This window comes from Brassica rapa, unplaced genomic scaffold (genome assembly GCF_000309985.2).
Source record: "Brassica rapa cultivar Chiifu-401-42 unplaced genomic scaffold, CAAS_Brap_v3.01 Scaffold1058, whole genome shotgun sequence".
Lineage (NCBI taxonomy): Eukaryota > Viridiplantae > Streptophyta > Magnoliopsida > Brassicales > Brassicaceae > Brassica > Brassica rapa.
In genome coordinates, this window is record NW_022610992.1 from 22,501 (window position 1) to 43,914 (window position 21,414).

A 21,414-nucleotide genomic window follows, 5' to 3' on the forward strand; every position below is an offset into this window, starting at 1 on the left:
TTAATAGGGGGTTGGTTACACCTACAACCAAAATGGAAACCAAGAGTTTCATGGTTCAAAAATGCTGAATCTCGTCTGAATCATCATTTGCCAGGACTATTCGAGGTAAGCTCCTTGGCTTGGACAGGTCATTTAGTACATGTCGCTATTCCTGCATCCAAGGGGGAATATGTTCGATGGAATAATATCTTAAGTGTATTACCGCATCCCCAAGGGTTAGGCCCACTTTTTACGGGTCAGTGGAATCTGTATGCTCAAAACCCCGATTCAAGTAGTCATTTATTTGGTACCTCCCAAGGATCAGGAACTGCCATTCTAACCCTTCTTGGGGGATTCCATCCACAATCGCAAAGTTTATGGCTAACTGATATGGCACATCATCATCAAGCTATCGCAATTCTTTTCCTCATTGCGGGTCATATGTATAGAACTAACTTTGGAATCGGACACAGTATAAAAGATCTTTTAGAAGCACATATTCCTCCGGGAGGACGGTTGGGGCGGGGGCATAAGGGTCTTTATGACACAATCAATAATTCGATTCATTTTCAATTAGGCCTTCCTCTAGCCTCCGTGGGAGTTATTACTTCCTTGGTAGCTCAACACATGTACTCTTTACCTGCTTATGCGTTCATAGCGCAAGATTTTACGACTCAAGCTGCGTTATATACCCATCAATAATACATTGCAGGATTCATCATGACAGGAGTTTTTGCTCATGGAGCTATATTTTTTATTAGAGATTACAATCCAGAACAGAATGAGGATAACGTATTGGCAAGAATGTTAGACCATAAAGAAGCTATCATATCCCATTTAAGTTGGGCCAGCCTCTTTCTAGGGTTCCATACTTTGGGACTTTATGTTCATAATGACGTCATGCTTGCTTTTGGTACTCCCGAAAAACAAATCTTGATCGAACCCATATTTGCCCAATGGATACAATCCGCTCATGGGAAAACTTCATATGGATTTGATGTACTTTTATCTTCGACAAATGGCCCAGCATTTAATGCGGGTCGAAGCATATGGTTGCCCGGCTGGTTAAATGCTATTAATGAGAATAGTAATTCATTATTCTTAACAATAGGTCCTGGAGATTTCTTGGTTCATCATGCTATTGCTTTAGGTTTACATACAACTACATTGATCTTAGTAAAAGGTGCTTTAGATGCACGTGGTTCCAAGTTAATGCTAGATAAAAAGGATTTCGGGTATAGTTTTCCTTGCGATGGTCCGGGACGAGGTGGTACTTGTGATATTTCGGCTTGGAACACATTTTATTTGGCTGTTTTTTGGATGTTAAATACTATTGGATGGGTTACTTTTATTGGCATTGGAAACACATCACATTATGGCAAGGTAACGTTTCACATTTTAATGAATCTCCACTTATTTGAGGGGATGGTTAAGAGATTATCTATAGTTAAACTCTTCAGAACTTATTAATGGATATAACCCGTTTGGTATGAATAGTTTATCAGTCTGGGCATGGATGTTCTTATTTGGGCATCTTGTTTGGGCTACTGGATTTATGTTCTTAATTTCCTGGCGTGGTTATTGGCAGGAATTGATTGATACTTTAGCATGGGCTCATGAACGTACACCTTTGGCAAATTTGATTCGATGGAAAGATAAACCAGTAGCTCTTTCAATTGTGCAAGCAAGATTGGTTGGATTAGCTCACTTTTCTGTAGGTTATATATTCACTATGCGGCTTTCTTGATTGCCTCCACGTCGGGCAAATTTGGTTAATTATTTAATTATTCTATCCGCAATAATATTTTTTCTTATTAATTTTATTAAAATAATAAAAATATAGGTATGCACTCTTATATTTATTTCTACATCTAGGATCCGATTTGTATCATTATCATTGATAATAAGAGGAACTTAAGCATTATGGCAAAGAAAAGTTTGATTTATAGGGAGAAGAAGAGGCAAAAATTAGAACAAAAATATCATTTGATTCGTCGATCCTTAAAAAAGGAAATAAGTGAGATTCCGTCGCTAAGTGAGAAGTGGAAAATTAATGGAAAATTACAATCCCCACCGCGTAATAGTGCACCTACACGTCTTCACCGACGTTGCTTCTCGACCGGAAGACCGAGAGCTAACTATTGAGACTTTGGACTATCTGGACACATCCTTCGGGAAATGGTTCAGGCATGTTTATTGCCAGGGGCAACAAGATCAAGCTGGTAAAGATTTAAGTATCCTTTAATTTTTCTATTTTTTCTATGCTCGATGAGGCCCCTTTACCATTCTGTCTAAATAGGCTATTCTATTTGTACAGATATGGAATAGGGGCGCATTCAATTCGTCTTTGTTTATTAGAGTTTAGTCCAAGTTTTTTTGTTTCATCGCGGGGTAGAGAGTTTGGTAGCTCGCAAGGCTCATAACCTTGAGGTCACGGGTTCAAATCCTGTCTCCGCAACATTTTTTTTTCAACAAATGTAAGTTTGATTCTATTAACTATAATTAATACTTATCTTTTGGGACGCGAGGCAAAAATTACTATATTTCCCGGTCAACTATACCGAATCTTTGATCTTTTTGAATCCATTTCTATTTGGGCAGATAGCGGGAATCGAACCCGCGTCTTCTCCTTGGCAAAGAGAAATTTTACCATTCGACTATATCCGCATTTTTTTGCCTTCTTGATAAGAAATTTATGGATAATATTTGTTCAAAGCTATACGAGATACACTCTTTGGTTTGGGGTCATTTGATAAAACTCTACTACCAAAAAAGTTCAATTAACAATTCTATTAATATATATAAATATATATATTTATTATATATTAATAATATATTTATTCTCTATCTATATATAGAATTCTATATTCAATAATATATTATTCTCTATTTCCATAAAATATTATATTCTATATTGATATCAGATATCAATTTTTGATTCGTTTTTTTTTATTTAATTAGTTATTACTATTTCATAGTTATATTTAGTAAATTGCTATTTATTAATATTTGATTCATATTTCACTCAAGTTACAGAAGTTCGACCCCCCCTCTAATTTTTTTGTTTTCTTTATTTGCATTTTATGGACTTATATTGAATTTGAATGTGTAATTCGTGGAATAGGAGGGGTCATCTCATTTTTTGATCTGCAACGAATGAATTCAAGAGATAAGAGAGTTAAGGATACCCACCAAGAAGACTAATCCAATCCATAAAGATGTACCAGAAAATACAACATTTTTGTTACTCGACCACCCATCAAGAGACGCAAATACAATGGGTACACTAATCAATAAGATTGATGAAGTAATAATTAATGCAAAAACAGCCAATTGAAAAGCAATAGTCATGTTTTTAATCCTCCAAGCTAATAACAATATACACCATTTAATCCTCTTACCCACTAAAAATTTTTAATAAATAAAGGGATTTTATCATGAATCCGTTTATTCGAAATGCCTTACTTCCAACTTCTTTTTACCACTTTTATTCTATTCAGACATGAAGTTAAAGGTTCTTTTTTACTTCACAAATGGGTAGACTGGATCATGTATCTCATTTATATAGACCAATTGATAGACTTATAAAGAAAGTCACACTCTATATCTTTTTCTACATAGTGATCGTATTAACTCATCGAGCTATGTTATATTTGGCGAAAAAAGATAAAATAGAAATTATCTTTTGGAGAGATGGCCGAGTGGTTGATGGTTCCGGTCTTGAAAACCGGTATAGTTCATAAAAAATAACTATCGAGGGTTCGAATCCCTCTCTCTCCTTTTATTGGATGAATAGATTTTTTTCTTTATTGGCTTTTTTTACTTCTTATCATCATAAAAAAGGAGAATGGCTCGGCTATACTATCCAGCCGAGCCAGAAAAAACGAGATTGAATTGAAAGAAAGAAACAAGACTTTTTAATATGACCCGATTTTTACTTTCCTATTTTAACTACTACTTTAGTTAAGAGGAGTCATAGAAAGAACATGTTCAAAAACACGATCAATTCCTTTTTCAAATCCTGCTGCCGCTGCCCAAGCTCTTCCCGCATTCCATAAATGACCCACGAATAGGAAGAATCCTAGAACAAAATGAGAGGTAGATAACCAACTTCTTGGAGAGACGTAATTGACTGCATTGATCTCAGTAGCTACGCCCCCTACAGAATTTAAGGAACCTAAAGGAGCATGAGTCATATATTCTGCAGAACGTCGTTCTTGCCAAGGTTGTATGTCTTTTTTCAACCTACTTAAGTCCAAACCATTAGGACCCCTTAAAGGTTCTAACCAGGGAGCACGCAGATCCCAAAAACGCATTGTTTCTCCTCCAAAAATAACTTCTCCAGTCGGGAAACGCATTAAGTATTTACCTAAACCTGTAGGTCCTTGAGCAGACCCCACGTTAGCTCCAAGACGTTGGTCTCTAACTAGAAAAGTAAATGCTTGAGCTTGAGAAGCTTCTGGCCCTGTAGGTCCGTAAAATTCACTAGGGTAAGCAATATGATAAATACCGCCAAAGCCCAAAACTGCAGAAGAAATTAAGTGAAGTACTCCAGATACAAAGTATGGAAAGGTGTCTATAACATCTCCCCCAGGACCTACCCCCCAGCCTAAAGTGGAAGTAAAATCAATCCTTGTTCATACATGGGCTTTTCATGTACAAAATGAGCCACTTCAAATAAGTTCATTGCTCCGGCCCAGAATACGATTAATCCGGCATGGGCTACATGAGCTCCCAATAGTTTACCAGATAAATTGATAAGTCGGGCATTCCTGGCCCACCAAGCGAAACCAGTGGTTTCTTGGTCACGGCCAGCTAAAGCTAAAGTTCCATTAAAGAGCGTTTCCACGTGGTAGAACCTCCTCAGGGAATATAAGGTTTTCATGAGGCTGATCTTGAGCCGCCATCCAAGCGTGAATACCTTCGTTTAAAAGAATATTTTTAGTATAGAAAGTCTCAAATTCCGGATCTTCCGCTACACGGATTTCCTGGGAAACGAAGTCATAGGCACGTAGGTTCAAAGCTAGACCGACTACTCCAAGAGCACTCATCCATAAACCAGTTACTGGTACAAATAACATAAAGAAATGTAACCAACGTTTATTGGAAAAAGCAACCCCAAAGATTTGTGACCAAAAGCGGTTAGCGGTGACCATTGAATAAGTTTCTTCGGCTTGAGTTGGGTTAAAAGCACAGAATGTATTTGCACCATCACCATCATCAAATAAAGTATTTTCTACAGTAGCACCATGAATAGCGCATAAAAGAGCCGCGCCCAGTACACCAGCGACTCCCATCATATGAAATGGGTTCAATTTCCAATTATGAAACCCTTGGAAAAAGAGGATTAATCGAAATATAGCCGCTACACCAAAACTAGGCGCAAAGAACCAAGCAGATTGACCTAGTGGATAAATTAGAAAGACAGAAACAAAAACAGCAATTGGACCAGAGAATGCGATTGCATTATAAGGTCGCAATTGAACAGATCGAGCAAGTTCAAATTAACGTAACATAAAACCTATTAATGCGAAAGCACCATGGAGAGTAACAAAAGCCCACAGACCGCCTAATTGACACCAACGAGTAAAATCTCCTTGTGCTTCAGGACCCCCACAGTAACAACAAAGAATGCGCTAAACTATTAGCAGGAGTAGAAACTGCAGCGGTTAAAAAATTGTAACCTTCTAAATAGGAACTAGCCAATCCATGAGTATACGATGAAGTTACAAAGGTTGTACCTGTGAACCAACCCCCCAAAGAGAAATAGGCACAAGGAAAGAGCAATAGACCAGACCAACCTACAAAAACGAAGCGGTCCCTCCGTAACCAGTCATCCATAATATCAAATAAATATTTTTCGTCTTTGGTACTAAGAGATTCCCATAATCGGAATCCAATGAATCGACCCAGATCATATGGATCCTGATCATGATCCGGCCAAGGCCATGGACATCACCCCTGAACCGGCCAAGGCCATGGTTCTGTGCTATCAAGTCTTCAGCGTATGCTCCCCTGGAGCCAAGTCCTCTCATGGACTAATAATGCCCATCAGATCCTAAATCAATCAACCAACCACCCTACATGACTCAAAACTGATAAGTCTTCACATTTACCTAACCGGCCATGGGACCTTTTCCCAACGGAGCCGATTAGTCTCACAAGACGTTCGTGTATCCTAGCTAGACACTCATCATACCATCAGTCACAGTCCAGACTAGGGTTGATAGTATACGCCATCACCATCCCTAACAGGCCATGCGGCCATTAGTCCTCCTTCACAACAGTTCCGATCACACTGTTGCAACCGTCATGAAACCACCTTGGTGAAAGGTCATTCACAACCATCCAGAGATCACACTGTGATGGTTCAGACCGTGATCAACACCCACCAAGTTTCCATATCCCGCTCCATATGGAATGGCCGATGTAATGCATCCGTCCAACACACCATAAGGACAGGTTATACCAACTATGATCCTACCCCTTCCTCAACTACTAGGTCCTTAGATCACATCACATTATATGTAGTTTTCAAGGGCGTGCTGTTGAGATGAAGAAGTCATTATGATAAGGAGAAGAGGAGTTGTGCAAGTAATGGGAGAGTGTACGGCCTATGTACGGATAGGGCATGTACGGATAGAGCATGTACGGATAGGGCATGACCGTACAGCTTAGGAAACATGAAGGAAGAAGGAGATGGATGAGTGAAGCCTCTAGAGTACACGGAAGGTTTAAAGCTGATCAGACCGTTTAGAGATAAGGGCGGGACGAGCCTTATCCATCCGGTCTTTGGACAGGCTGTAAAGGCAAAGCAAAAGCATGTGAGCTTTGCCATCCGTTGAATTCAAAAGAGACGCTCCCTCCTTGCCTTGACTTCACATGCTTATGACTAGTGCCATTTCCCTTTACTTGAAAACCCTAATGTATCTCCTATAAGTATTGTAATCCCATCTCATAATAAGATTAGACAGTTCTAAACAATCTTTCTCTTTACTCATTTCACTATGATTCTCCATTAGTCTCTTATCAGTCTCTTAATCTCTTATTCTCCTTCTCTAATCCTTTCTAAACTCAGATTATTCTTTACATTCCTAAATTTCATATGGTATCAGAGCCAGGTTGATTACAATCTGAGTTCGTGAGTGATTCTTTTAAGGATTCAAGTTTGAAACTTTAAGAGAACAAGTGAGTGTGTCTGAGAGTTTCTTTAGAGTTCAAAAGCTCAAAGTGTTTTGTGTGTGTCTTGGTGATCCATGGGAGGTTCATTTGAAGACTCAAGAGTGAATTTGTGTTCTAGAGAGCAGCGTGGGTTCTCAGTACAAGATCTAACCGGTTGTTCAAGCTGTAGACGTCAAGCTGTTCAAGATGGAGAGTGGTATGAAGATGAAGGTCGCGGTGACATTCAAAGGAAGCAACTACCTAGTCTGGTCTAGGATGGTGAAGACTACTGTGGGAAGCAAGGGTTTGTGGAAGCATATCACATCTGGTGAGGCTCCAATGGCAATTACTCAGGAGGGTGACAAGGAGAGCCCCACGGAGAGTGTTGTAGAGAAGTGGCAACAAGAAGACATGATGGTGATGTCAGTTCTTCATGCCTCTTTGGAGCCGGCTATCTTAGATGCTTATAGCTACTGTGAGACAGCCAAGGAGCTGTGGGATACTCTGAAGAAAGTGTATGGAAACACTTCTAACCTGAACCGAGTGTTTGAAGTCAAGAAGGCAATCAATGGGTTAACTCAAGATGACATGGAGTTCACTAAGCACTTGGGAAGGTTCAGGTCTCTTTGGTCTGAGTTGGAGATGCTGAGGCCAAGCACGGTTGATCCAGAGCTTCTAAATGAAAGGCGTGAGCAGGACAAGGTCTTTGGGTTGCTGCTCACATTGAATGCGAGTTACAATGGTCTCATCCAGCACATGCTAAGGTCCGAGAAGCTACCTGATCTTGAGGATGTGTGTGCTCAGATACAGAAGGAGCAGGGCTCAATGGGTTTGTTTGGAGACTTTATCTCTTGCAAATGCTGCACAATCTGACCGGGAAGAGACTCCACAAGCAAACAAAGCTGGTTACAACAAGTATGAGGATAGGAAGTTCAATGGGAATTGTGATCATTGCAAGAAGCATGGACACAAGAAGAGTCAGTGCTGGATACTCCATCCCCACTTGAAGCTGGCTAAGTTCATGAAGGAGAGAGAGGCAAAAGCTCACATGACTGAAGGATCAAGCGGAGCAGGGCCATCTAACCGAGGAACTGAAGTGGAGAACCGTGAAGGAGATGGAAAGGCTTTGGTGACCTATACTGGAGCTATCAACCCCCGAGGCAATGATCAAGACTTCATCAGGAGATCCGAGATGGATGCACTCATCAAAATGCTCAAGGATAATGGTAACATTCATGTGTATTCATTTGGTGCATCTATGATTGCTAGAACTATAGAAATGACTCCTAATGTGGCTGAGATTGCTAGGATTGATAGTAAGACTGGAATTGAGCATTGCATTGATAGAAATGCTAGGATGAATGCATATAGATCACAAATTAGTATCTGCCATAGTGCTAGCAATACATCCAAACCATTGATTATAGATTCTGGTGCATCTCATCATATAATTAGTGACACCAACCTGATTAAAGATATAGAACCTACTAATGGATGTGTGATGATTGCAAATGGAGATAAGATACCTATTAAGGGAATAAGAAACTTAAAGCTATTTGATAAGAACACTAGAGCATTTTATATTCCGGAATTCACATCAAACTTACTTTCAGTCAAGAAATGCACTACTGATTTGAATTGCAATGTTATATTCAGTCCTAATGATGTGAAGTTTCAGGATATTGAGAGCAGCCAATTGATTGGAAAAGGAGTTACAAAGGGAGACTTATACATGCTTGAGAAGCTTGATCCTGTTTCCAATTATAACTGCTGATTTACTTCTGCTTCTAGTTTGAATAAAAATGCATTGTGGCATGCTAGATTAGGACATTCCCATGAGAGGGCTTTGAACTTGATGTTACCAGGTGTGGTTTTTGAAAATAATAAGTGTGAGGCTTGCATTTTAGGCAAGCATTGTAAGAATGTGTTTCCAAGAACATCTACTGTCTATGAAAATTGTTTTGATTTGATTCATACTGATGTGTGGACTTCACCTAGCTTATCTAGAGATAATCATAAGTATTTTGTCACATTCATTGATGAAAAATCTAAATACACCTGGTTAACACTAATTCCATCAAAAGATAGGATGATAGATGCATTTAAGAACTTTCAAGCTTATGTGACTAACCATTATCATGCTAAGATTAAAATTTTGAGATCAGATAATGGAGGAGAGTACACAAGCTATGCGTTCAAGAGTCATCTAGATCATCATGGAATCCTTCATCAAACAAGCTGTCCCTAAACACCACAACAGAATGGTGTAGCTGAGAGAAAGAACAGGCACTTGATGGAGGTGGCTCGGTCACTGATGTTCCAAGCCAATGTACCTAAGAGATTCTGGAGTGATGCTGTATCCACTGCTTGCTATCTCATCAACCGGATGCCTACAAAGGTGTTGAAGGATCAAGCACCATTTGAAGTTCTGAACAAGCGCAAGCCATCCTTGGAATACATGAAAGTGTTTGGATGCTTATGCTATGTTCTAGTACCAGGAGAGTTGAGGAACAAGCTAGAAGCAAGAAGCAGAAAGGCAATGTTCATTGGCTACTCAACAACTCCAAAAGAATATAAGTGTTATGATCCAGAAGCTAGAAGGGTGCTTGTATCTAGAGATGTGAAGTTTATTGAAGAAAGGGGATACTATGAGGAGAAGAATCAAGAAGATTTGAAGGATCTCACATCAGATAAGGCTGGAGTCTTAAGGATCATTTTAGAAGGTCTCGGTATCAAGATGAACCAGGATCAGTCCACAAGAAGTGAAAGCCAAGAAGAGAACTCAACTGAACCAAGTAGAGCCGCTCAAACACCTCACCTTGATCATGAGGGGGGGAAGTGAACCTAAAACTCAAGAAAATGGCCAAGAAGGAGTCGGCTTGAGTGAGGAAGGAGAAGAGTTCAACTCAGGTTCTCATCATCAAGGTGAGCAAGACCAAGGAGATGAAGACCATCAGAGTAAAGCACAAGAACCGCATGCACAAGCTGAGTCGGTTCAAGAGCAAGAAAAACCAGTATTGAGGAGAAGCACAAGGCTGAGAAAGGATCCTTCCTCTTGTGTAAACACGCGAGAGTACTACAATGCCCAAGCTGTGGAGCATCCTTCTCAAGTTGTGTGTTCCTTTGCTCAATACCCTGAAGAACATTGTGCCTTCATGGTTAACTTGGATGAGAACTACATCCCAAGAAGCTATGAAGAGGCAATAATGGATAAAGAATGGAAGGAGTCAGTTGGAGCTGAGGCAGGAACTATGATCAAGAATGATACATGATATGAGAGTGAGTTACCAAAGGGGAAGAAGGCTGTGACTAGTAGATGGATATTCACAATCAAGTATAAGGCTGATGGAAAGATTGAGAGGAAGAAGTCAAGGCTAGTTGCAAGAGGTTTCACTCAAACTTATGGAGAAGATTACATAGAAACCTTTGCACCAGTAGCTAAACTACACACAATCCGGATTGTATTAAGCTTGGCTGTGAATCTTGGATGGGGGTTATGGCAAATGGATGTGAAGAATGCCTTCCTACAAGGAGAACTTGAGGATGAAGTGTATATGTATCCACCTCCGGGCCTTGAACACTTAGTGAAGAGAGGGAATGTGTTGAGGTTGAAGAAAGCTATCTATGGGCTGAAGCAATCACCAAGAGCTTGGTACAACAAGCTGAGCACTACTCTCAATGGCCGAGGCTTCAAGAAGTCTGAACTAGATCACACTCTCTTCACACTCACTACTCCCTCAGGTATGATTGCACTCCTTGTGTATGTTGATGATATCATTATCACAGGAAGTGATAAGGAAGGTATCATAGCAACCAAGGAGTTCTTAAATCCATGTTTGAGATTAAAGACTTGGGAGAAATGAAATACTTTCTTGGAATTGAGATATGTAGATCCAAGGAAGGTTTGTTCATGTCCCAAAGGAAGTATACACTAGATCTTTTGAAAGGTGCAGGTGCTTATGGAGGCAAGACAGCAAGGATGCCTATGGAGGATGGTTACAAAGTCCCACGAGAGGGGGAGATTTAAGACAGCAAACCTTATCAGGATCCTAAACTCTACAGAAAACTAGTTGGCAAATTGATTTATCTTACCATAACTAGGCCTGACATTTGTTTTGCTGTGAATCAGGTGAGTCAACACATGCAAATGCCTAAGGAGCATCACTGGCGCATGGTGGAGAGAATCTTGATGTATCTCAACGGCTCACCTGATCAAGGAGTATGGATGGGTTGCAATGGGAGCACTGAAGTGGTTGGATACTGTGATGCAGATTGGGCTGGTGATAGAGCAGACAGGAGATCAACCACAGGCTACTGCACATTCATTGGAGGCAACTTGGTTACTTGGAAGAGCAAGAAACAGAAGGTGGTGTCTTGTTCAAGTGCAGAAGCTGAGTATAGAGCTATGCTGAAGCTTACCAACGAGCTAGTGTGGATCAAAGGCATCTTGAAGCATTTGGAGATTGATCAAGCCACGCCAATGACAATGCATTGTGATAACCAAGCTGCCATCCACATTGCCTCCAACTCGGTGTTCAATGAAAGAACCAAGCACATTGAAATTGATTGTCACAAAGTGAGGCAGATGATCATCTTAGGAGTCATCTTGCCATGCTACACAAGGAGTGAAGATCAGTTAGCGGATGTGTTTATCAAGGCTGCAAGGCAGAAGACAATGGAGTTCATTCACATAAGGTTGGGCCCCATTGATCTTGGGAAGAGAAGGAGCTGATCCCCTTTGGCTGTGAGGTCTTTACTCTTTTTCCCTCATCAAGGTATTGTCCCAATGGGTTTTCCTTGGTGAGGTTTTTAATGAGAAAGATCTCATGGCTATCCAAGCTTAGACTTTCACAAAGCTAAGCTTGAGGGGGAGTGTTGAGATGAGGAAGTCATTATGATAAGGAGAAGAGGAGTTGTGCAAGTAATGGGAGAGTGTGCGGCCTATGTACGGATAGGGCATGTACGGATAGAGCATGTACGGATAGGGCATGACCGTACAGCTTAGGAAACATGAAGGAAGAAGGAGATGGATGAGTGAAGCCTCTAGAGTACACGGAAGGTTTAAAGCTGATCAGACCGTTTAGAGATAAGGGCGGGACGAGCCTTATCCATCCAGTCTTTGGACAGGCTGTAAAGGCAAAGCAAAAGCATGTGAGCTTTGCCATCCGTTGAATTCAAAAGAGACGCTCCCTCCTTGCCTTTACTTCACATGCTTATGACTAGTGTCATTTCCTTGTACTTTAAAACCCTAATGTATCTCCTATAAGTATTGTAATCCCATCTCATAATAAGATTAGACAGTTCTAAACAATCTTTATCTTTACTCATTTCACTATGATTCTCCATTAGTCTATAATCAGTCTCTTAATCTCTTATTCTCCTTCTCTAATCCTTTCTAAACTCAGATTATTCTTTACATTCCTAAATGTCATACGTGCCATGCTTGGCCAGGACCAGTTCCACAAGAGACATAAACATAAATCGGAAAGTAATCATAAACCGGTTACCTTATACATGATCTGATTAGATCATGTGTCTTCCCTTATCATGGACGTCCATGCTCCTCCAAAGCACGCCTACATCATGTCTTATCAAGCCCTTATCATATACTTACAGTAATGATAAGATCCAGGCAAGGGTCGCTCATCTCTTCCCTTGAACTCCCATGAAACTGATTTCTGCACTGCATCCGCCTTCAAGGCTGTCTATGCCATTGGGAGTGGAGTCCCGCCTTCCTCTTTCTCTCCTGTATATTTGCGTGTGTTCCCAAGACATAGAGGAAGCCTAGGATGTGATCATCCATGATCAAACTCCATTACAGGGTCGTTCCCAACTCCCATGAAACTGCCTTCCCACACACCTCTCTCCTTAAGGCTCTCTTGACCTTAGGAAGTGGAATCCGGCCATCCCTCTTCTTCCCTGACTATTTGCATGTGTTCTCAGGCCCTGGAGGATTCTTTGGGTGTTAATAACAGGAATCAAAACCCATCAAAGGGTCGTTCATAACTTCCCCTTTGATCTCTCCCAAAACTGCCTCTTTATGGCCTTCACACCACTCTTGGGTTGGATATTGAATCCGACCAACTCTCTGTGTTTTCTCTGTTTTTATTTGTGTTTCAGGGTGTAGGAGGAAGCCATGGCGTGACTGCAAAGGCACTGACTTGCCTGCCTTTTATAGAAGAAGGGGTGGTTACTTCTTAACCATTGCATCCCTTCGGTTTCAATTCTGGCCATTGATTTAATCAATGGTCCAGATCACACCCATTCGCCTATGACAGTTACCAGACGTTCTGATCCTGCTTATCCACTCCTAGACAAGTCACACTGGAGCCCTCATGGATTACCCAAACCCCTGGCTCAATCCCAAGAGCCCACCGGCTCATAGCCATCCTTGGCCAACCAACCGGCCCGGTAACCGCCCGGACCTGTCCTACTGGTCTGAGACCTGAACACTCAGTCCAGCTGAGTTGAGCTGATCCCCAGCTGACCCAGCTGAGTGAGCTAGTCCATCCAGCTCAGGGAGCTGACACACTCTACTTGAGCTCCCACCGAGCTTCGTCTAGCTGGTTGAGCTTCTTGCTTGCATCGCCTAGCTGCTAGACACTTCATCCAGCTTGGTTTCCTCATCTTATTCAATCCTTATAAGTCTCTTGGTCTATTTACAGACCTAGACTAAGTTTTCCCATGATCCATGCTGACTTACGCTTGGTGAGCTACCTCCGAGCATCACCATTGTATCGTCCAGCTACCGTAACACTCGACCAACTCCTTTGAGCTTGTCTCCAACCTGTTTTGGTTAAGTCTCAGCTGTTCCCTAACCACGTTTTTGGATCATGACACGCTTGTCTTTAGGTAATAAGACCTTACTGGTGCGTTTCCTCGCACCATGGCTCGTCCCGGACAATCCTATCCAGGATCGGGGATGCTACAAAATCTCACTAAGGCAAGGAACCTTCACCTTTCTGAAGACATAGGACGCACTTGGTCCAGTCTGGTTCATGATCCGGACATGGTGGTTCATACGGACAGCCCCACATCCGTCGTTCTCCTTACCGCGGTTCATGCTTCAGGATACAACGAATCTGGATAGAAGCCAAACAGTCACCTTGTCTAGTCTTATCTCCTTATTTTCGTATTAAAGACTAGATCTAGATCTAGATCTACTTTTTCATTTAATTCCTAGATCTACAAAACTCTATAAGTATGAAACTCTTTTCATTTTAATAATCAGAAATCGATTTTGTCTAAAGTTTGAGTTAAACTTTTTGTTCTTCATTTAAGAACTTGTCTTGTTTCTTGGTGAGTCATAATATCCAAGTAAACACTTCCTCAAATCGTTGGTCTTGTGAGTCATATCAAGCGAAGACGAGAGATCCTTTACTTGGTGGTATTGTGAGTCATATCAAGCACCATTTGGAGTCAGGAATATCGAAGGCGAATCCGCATCCTTCGTGAGACCCTTCATTCCATCTAGTTCTCCATCTGGAGTTCATATCCAAATATGATCCATTTGAATGAGCCGATCTTAGGGTCCTTCACGTAGGTTGCTCTGAACCCGAAGGTTGTTTTGAATCCGGAGGTTGCTCTAGACCCGGAGGTCGTTTTGAACCCGGAGGTTATTTTCTTCGAGATCGTACTCCGCCTCCCTTGGGTAGGCTACTACCGATCTCGGGTTAGGACTCGCACTCTGCCACCTGTAGGTAGGCCCCCATCAGGATCCTAAAATGATGTACTCTTCTCCATGCAGAAAGCCACTTTCAGTGTTTTATCTCGTGATGGTGGGACTTCGACCCTGACAAGGGTTAAGCAAACGCCAGTTTTATCAATTAGTTGATGGGTGTGAATCTACCTGGTGTAGTGATTCAAACGCCAGAATTAGCTATTTTCCACGTCTGGATAAGTAGAAATTAGTGTGTGCTCCCGGACTCTGCACTTTTTGCTCCATGTATCAACCCTGGTGTTTATTTGTAGTACTTTGCAAATGTACTTTGTGCCCCGTAGGGTTTTTGATGCACCCTAAATAAGGATCACTCGACGGGTAAGATTGGATATGAACTACGAGTGGAGAACTGATGGAATGATGGGTCGCACAACAGTTGCGGAAAGGCTGCTAATATTCCCGAACTACTTTGTTGCCGGATATGACGCACTGGTCCAACAAAAGAGCAAACTCGATCCGTTTCCTGATATGACGCTCAAGTCCAACGAGAAAGAGGTGTCAACTTGGAGCTAACCACACTAAGAAAACAAGAAGTGTTCTAATCAAAGAACAAAGAGTATAAACTCAAATAAGAAGAAAAATCAATTTAATTCCTTAATGAAAGGGATTACATATTTATAGTACTTGTAGTCAAAGATACTAATGATAAATGTAGAAAAACAAGACATAGAAAATAAAAATTTGATTAGATCTAGTCAAGGCACGAAAAATAATGTTGACTGGTCGACCAGACCCTTCGGCTACTTTTGTCTAGATTCATCCGGGCTTGATGTGTGCACGGCGGTAAGGAGATGGACGAATGTGGGACGATTGGTGCGAAAGGCCGGGAGTTCTTCACGCATGAGTCTGGTCCAAACGTTGGCCAAGTCTTCAGAAATCTTAAGGATTCTTGCCTTAGAGAAATCCAGATGATCAAAATGCATGAACTGATCAAAGTTCCCGATCAGTCCATCAGCACGTCCATCAGTACATGTGGTACGGACCAAACGGGCCAAGAGAGAGAAGCTGCAGTCTTAATTGGAATTGGCTCGTTCGAAGATGATTTTGGCTTGGCCATCAGTCTTAGATTGGCGAGTTGGTCAGGAAAGATGAGCTCCGGTTTGGTCGTCTGGACGTGGTTCCAATCTGAGTTCCCTTCCGGACGCAGGCGGGTCGATCCGGTACACGGCTCGGTCAGTCTGTCCGGTACGGTCGGACTGGTGAACCTCAGCTGAAAAGAATGAGAAGTTCGGATCTCCTTGCTGGGGGGATTCCATGGACTGGTCCTCGTACTGAGGTGCATTATTCCCTCCCTCTTCAAAAGGATTTGTCCACAAATCCGGATCATCTACAAGAAAAAGAGATATATCAGTAACATTAAAGCTTGAAGAAATGTCATACTTACCTTGCAAATCAAGCTGATAAGCATTGTCACTGATTTTCCTAAGGATCGGAAATGGATCATCGACCGAGGCATGAGTTTAAACTTTCTTTCTTCCGGAAAATGTTTCTTCCTTAGATGAACCCAAACAAGATCACCCTTATCAAAAACGACCTTGTTTCTCTTCTTGTTTGCTTTCCTTGTAAACTGTTTTGTCTTGGTTTCAATGTTGGCTCGAACCTTTTCATGCAACTTCTGAATGGTGTCCGCCTTCCTTTTGCCATCTGTATTAAATCTTTCACTCAAAGGCAAAGGCTAAAGATCAAGCGAAGATAAGGGTTTGAAACCGTAAACAACTTCAAAAGGAGAAAACTTAGTAGAAGAATGCATGGAATGATTGTAAGCAAATTCAACATGAAGCAAACATTCTTCCTGAAGTCTAAGATTTTTCTTAACGAATGATCTAATCAATGTGGACAAGGTCTGGTTTACAACCTCAGTTTGACTATCGGTCTGTGAGTGACAAGTGGTGGAAAACATCAATCTCGTTCCTAACTTAGACCACAAAGTTTTCCAAAAATAACTAAGGAACTTAGCATCACAATCAGAAACAATGGTCTTAGGCATTCTGTGCAACCTAACAATATCTCTAAAGAACAAATCAGCAACTTGCACGGCATCATTAGCTTTATGACAAGGAATGAAATGAGCCATCTTAGAGAACCTATCAACCACCACAAAGATAGAGTCTCGACCAGATTTAGATCTAGGCAAACTAAGCACAAAGTCCATTGAAATATCAACCCAAGGATGAGATGGAATGGGTAGAGCGGATTACAAACCTTGGTTTAGTGCTTTGGACTTGGCTTTCTTGCACACTACACATCAACCACAGATCCGTTCCACATCCTTAATCAAGATCGGCCAAAAGAAATGCTCATGAACGACCTTATGTGTTTTCTTGACTCCGAAATGTCCCATAAGGCCTCCTCCGTGTGCTTCCCTGAGAAACAATTCCCTCAAAGAACATTGAGGCACACACAAACGGTTATCAAAGAATAAAAATCCAGAAGTTCGATAGTACTTCCCATAGGCCACCTTGGAACTCTTTCTGAAAACTTCTTTGAAATCCGGATCAGTCGTATAAATATCTTTTATAAATTCAAGACCAAGCAACTTTGTTTCAAGGGCTGAGAGAAGAGCATACCTACGAGACAAGGCATCGGCCACCACATTTTTCTTACCTTGCTTGTATTTGATCACATAAGGAAATGTCTCAATGAACTCAACCCAACGTGCATGTCTCTTGTTCAAATTCTGCTGGCCCTTAAGATGTTTCAAGGACTGGTTATCCGTGTGAATCACAAACTCCTTCGGCCAAAGATAGTGCTGCCACGTCAGAAGAGCCCTCACCAAAGCATACAACTCCTGGTCGTAAGTGGGATAGTTGAGCGTGGCTCCACCAAGCTTCTCACTGAAGTAAGCAATGGGTTTCCTATCCTGCATCAAAACAACACAAATACCAACTCCGGAGGCATCACATTCAATCTCAAAAGTCTTAGAGAAATCAGGAGAACAAGTAAAGGAGCTTGAGTCAACTTCCCTTTTAGAATCTGAAATGCCTCTTCTTGAGCTTGTTCCCACTTTAACCCAACGTTCTTCTTGATCACCTCAGTGAGTGGGGCTGCGATGGTACTAAAGTTATGAACAAACCACCGATAGAAACCGGCCAGACCATGAAAGCTTCTCACCTCGCCCATGGTCGTTGGACTAGGCCAGTCCCGGATGGATTTGATCTTCTCCTCGTCCACTCTAAGTCCATCAGCTCCTACAATAATACCTAAGAACACCACATGATCTGTTCCAAAAGAGCATTTACCAAGATTCGCTAAAAGTCTTTCCTTCCTAAGGATTTCAAGAACATATTTTAAGTGCAACTTATGATCATCAAGGTTCTTGCTGTAGATAAGAGTGTCATCAAAGTAAACGACCACAAAATTACCAATGAATGATCTCAAGATATGATTCATCAAACGCATGAAAGTGCTAGGTGCATTAGTAAGACCAAATGGCATGACAAGCCACTCATACAACCATAGTTTCGTTTTAAAGGCAGTTTTCCATTCATCACCTTCTTTCATCCTAATCTGATGATAGCCACTTTTCAAATAAATTTTAGAGAAAACACAGGAACCATGAAACTCATCAAGCATGTCATCAAGCCTAGGTATCAGATACCTATAATTTACCGTAATGTTATTGATGGCACGACAGTCCACGCACATGCGCCAAGAACCATCCTTTTTGGGCCCAGGAGAACATGCACGGCGCAAGGACTGAGACTTTCCCTGATGTAGCCCTTCTCAAGAAGCTCTCCAATCTGCTTCTGAAGTTCTTTTGTTTCCACCGGGTTGGTGCGGTATGCTGGTCGGTTCGGTAGAGACACGTCCAGGACAAAATCAATCTGATGCCTAAAGCATCTTACTGGTGGCAATCCCTTGGGATTCTCATCTGGAAAAACATCAGAAAATCCTGAAAAACATCTAGCAACTCACTCGGAATCTCCGGTGCAAGGTCATAGGAAGAAGCCATAAGAGATTCTTTGTAAACAAGTAAAAGAAATGGCTTTTGCGAAAACAAAGACTTTCTGACCTGACATTCTTTGATAAAGAAGTTGGAATTTCTGTTGGATCTTTCAGGTTCGTCTGACTTGGGCTTTTTGTCTCGGCTTTTCTTAAGTTGAGCCTGATCTTGATGAACCTCCAAAGGAGTCAAAGGTAGCAAGGTGATTTTCTTTCCCTTATGATCAAAGGAATGTCAGTTTGTGAACCCATCATGCACAACCTTCTTATATAACTGCCATAGTCGACCCAAGAGCATATGGTACGCGTCCATGGGAAGGACATTGCAAACGACCTCGTCTTCATATCGACCAATGGTAAATGGGACGGTGACTTGTTTTTTCACGTACTGCTCACCAGCCTCGTTTAGCCATTCTAACCTGAAAGGACGAGAAAAAGGCCTAGTAACAAGCCCAAGTTTCCTTACAAGGGTGTCACTGGCAAAATTAGTGCAACTACCTCCATCAATAATCAAAGAACAAACTTTCTCAGAAACAAAACATCTAGAGTGAAAGAGATTCTTCATTTGTTCCTTTTCATTGACTAGGAGTGGACCGTGAGCTGGGTAGTCATAGTTGTTCTCTTCATCAAAGATCGGTCCGGAATCAGCCTCAAAGATCGGGCCAAAGTCATCGACCGAGTAGTCGTCCTCCTTGTCAAAAATGGGGCCAAAGACATCGTCCAAAGGTTTCATAATGACAATAAGTGTCTCATGATGTGGATAGTCAAATGGCTCTTCTTCTTAATCAAAGACTGGTCTAAGATCCTCCTTGTCCTCCTTTTCATCCTCGGACTCAACCTCACCATTCTCCATGAGAATCATCACTCGTTGGTTAGGAAATTTGTTGGCACAGTGTCCAAGACCTTGACACTTGAAGCACCGGATGTCTCTTGCTCTACTAGGAGTCTCAATTGCTTTTCCTTTGTCAACACGAGCAGAAAAATCAGTTATAAAAGCAGTATTTGTTATGGTCGAAGACTTACCTTTGTCTTTATAGCTTGGCTTAGGAGCAAAGGCCGGCTTAGGAGCAAAGGCCGGTTTAGAAGCAAAGGCCGGCTTAGAGAAACCTTTTCTTTTAACTTGCTGTTCGATCAGAATGGCCTTGTGTAACATCCGCTCCACCATTCGATACTCTTGAAGCTCCATTCGATCCTTAATGTATCAGTTAAGACCCGTAAGAAATCTGGCCATAGTTGCGTCCAATGGCTTGTCCACGTCTGCCTTGATCATCAAGATCTTCATCTCTTGGTAATAGTCCTCCACTGTTTTTGGGCCTTGGAGCAGGCATCAGAGTTTTTGGTGTAGATCTCGCTGATAGTGGTCAGGTACAAACCGTCTTCTCATTTCCATTGTAAGATCGTCCCATGCGGCTACTGGACGCTCACCTGTTCTCTTCATGTGGGTCACAACTTGATCATACCAATTAATAGCATAGCTAGTAAACTCAGCTGCGGCCAATCTAACTTTCTTAAGATCAGAAAAGTTTTGACAATCAAAGATAAGCTCAATTTTTCTTTCCCATACAAGATAAGTATCCAGATCATTTTTGCCATCAAAAGTGGGAATTTTTAGCTTCACACCTCCTAAGCTATCATCAACTCATTCATTTCTAGCAAAAGGGTTAACATCACCTTGATCACGGTTTCTTTGACCTCTCCTAGGTCGGTTGATGGATCTATCATCGTCCTCTTGAGGTTCATCATCGGACCGGTTGGACCTCCTTGAGCGTTCGCTCCTTGTTCCGGTTCGAGGACGCGGCTGTTGGGCGGCTTGAAGCTCATCAAGCCTCTGGTAGATATGATCTACACCTGTATTCATAAGGTTAGTCATGGAATCATTCAAAGCTCTCATCTGCAAGTTAGATAAACCAGCAAAAGAATTTTCCAGGTCGGCTCCTTTCTTCTTCACTACTCATGGTCTTCCTGAAAACTTTTTATACACAAAATATTAGTAGACAAAAGAAATTGCTTACTCTCTCAAATGTCTGCTCTCACCCACACACATGTTTCTCTCAGATTTAAGTGATCACTCAAAGTCTCTTCTCAATGTTCTAAGAGAACAAGTCAAGTGATAGACCATGGATTTTACCCACTTTTAGCCATGGTTTATAAGTGTTTTAGTATAGAGTCTATTTTGAGTATTTACAGGTTCAGAGACGATTTGGAGGAAAGTGGTAATTTTGTTGTCTTTTGGAGCCCTTTTGAGTGCAGAGCTGCACAGACGCATCAGATATTTAGCTATGTATGGAGATCTTCCCACCGTTAGATTGAGCGTATCATTTGACACAAGATAGAGCTTTGAGTTAGCTTTCCAATGCCACCAGTTTGAGGTCAATCAGCATCCTGTATCAGAAGTTATGCCCGTTTTACTAAAGAATGATCAGTCTGCCTCCCGAAAGCTGTAGAGGAGATGAAGGACTGTGGATCGACGGTGCACCCTTAGAATTGATCGATGGTGATGCCAGAATATTGGCCAAGCATATTTTATGACCGACTGAAGTCCAGAAACAACCACAAATTACCAGAATATCCTTGGACGACCTAAAACCCTATTTATGTGTTTTCTAAGCCAT

The 21,414-nt window shown here is 41.5% G+C and overlaps 1 protein-coding gene, 1 long non-coding RNA gene and 1 other non-coding gene across 6 annotated transcripts in view; 1 reads left to right on the top strand and 2 right to left on the bottom strand.

The window, feature by feature from the left end:
* LOC117131580 overlaps positions 1-5,360 on the top strand; it is a 14,639-nt gene extending 9,279 nt beyond the window's left edge. Inside the window, exon 2 of the long non-coding RNA XR_004454699.1 lies at positions 4,595-5,360. This is a non-coding gene — a long non-coding RNA (uncharacterized LOC117131580). The remainder of the gene's footprint in view (positions 1-4,594) is intronic.
* Positions 1-21,382, bottom strand: part of LOC117131579 (photosystem II D2 protein-like) — a 24,598-nt gene extending 3,216 nt beyond the window's left edge. Inside the window, exons 1-3 of one of the 4 annotated variants that reach the window (XM_033283650.1) lie at positions 17,614-17,755; positions 11,485-11,495; positions 4,637-5,044 (exon numbers count right to left, since the gene is read on the bottom strand). In XM_033283650.1, coding sequence (XP_033139541.1) covers positions 4,812-5,044; positions 11,485-11,495; positions 17,614-17,726 — 357 coding nt within the window. In that variant the 5' untranslated portion in view covers positions 17,727-17,755 and the 3' untranslated portion in view covers positions 4,637-4,811. Of the gene's footprint in view, positions 1-4,636; positions 5,852-11,484; positions 11,496-15,299; positions 15,311-17,613; positions 17,756-21,332 lie in introns of those variants that run through there. The other 3 variants (XR_004454696.1, XR_004454698.1, XR_004454697.1) reach the window with 3 other exon arrangements.
* TRNAG-GCC lies at positions 2,576-2,646 on the bottom strand. Its single transcript has one exon. It is a non-coding gene; the product is annotated as a tRNA-Gly (tRNA).
* Positions 21,383-21,414: the final 32 nt, after the last annotated feature.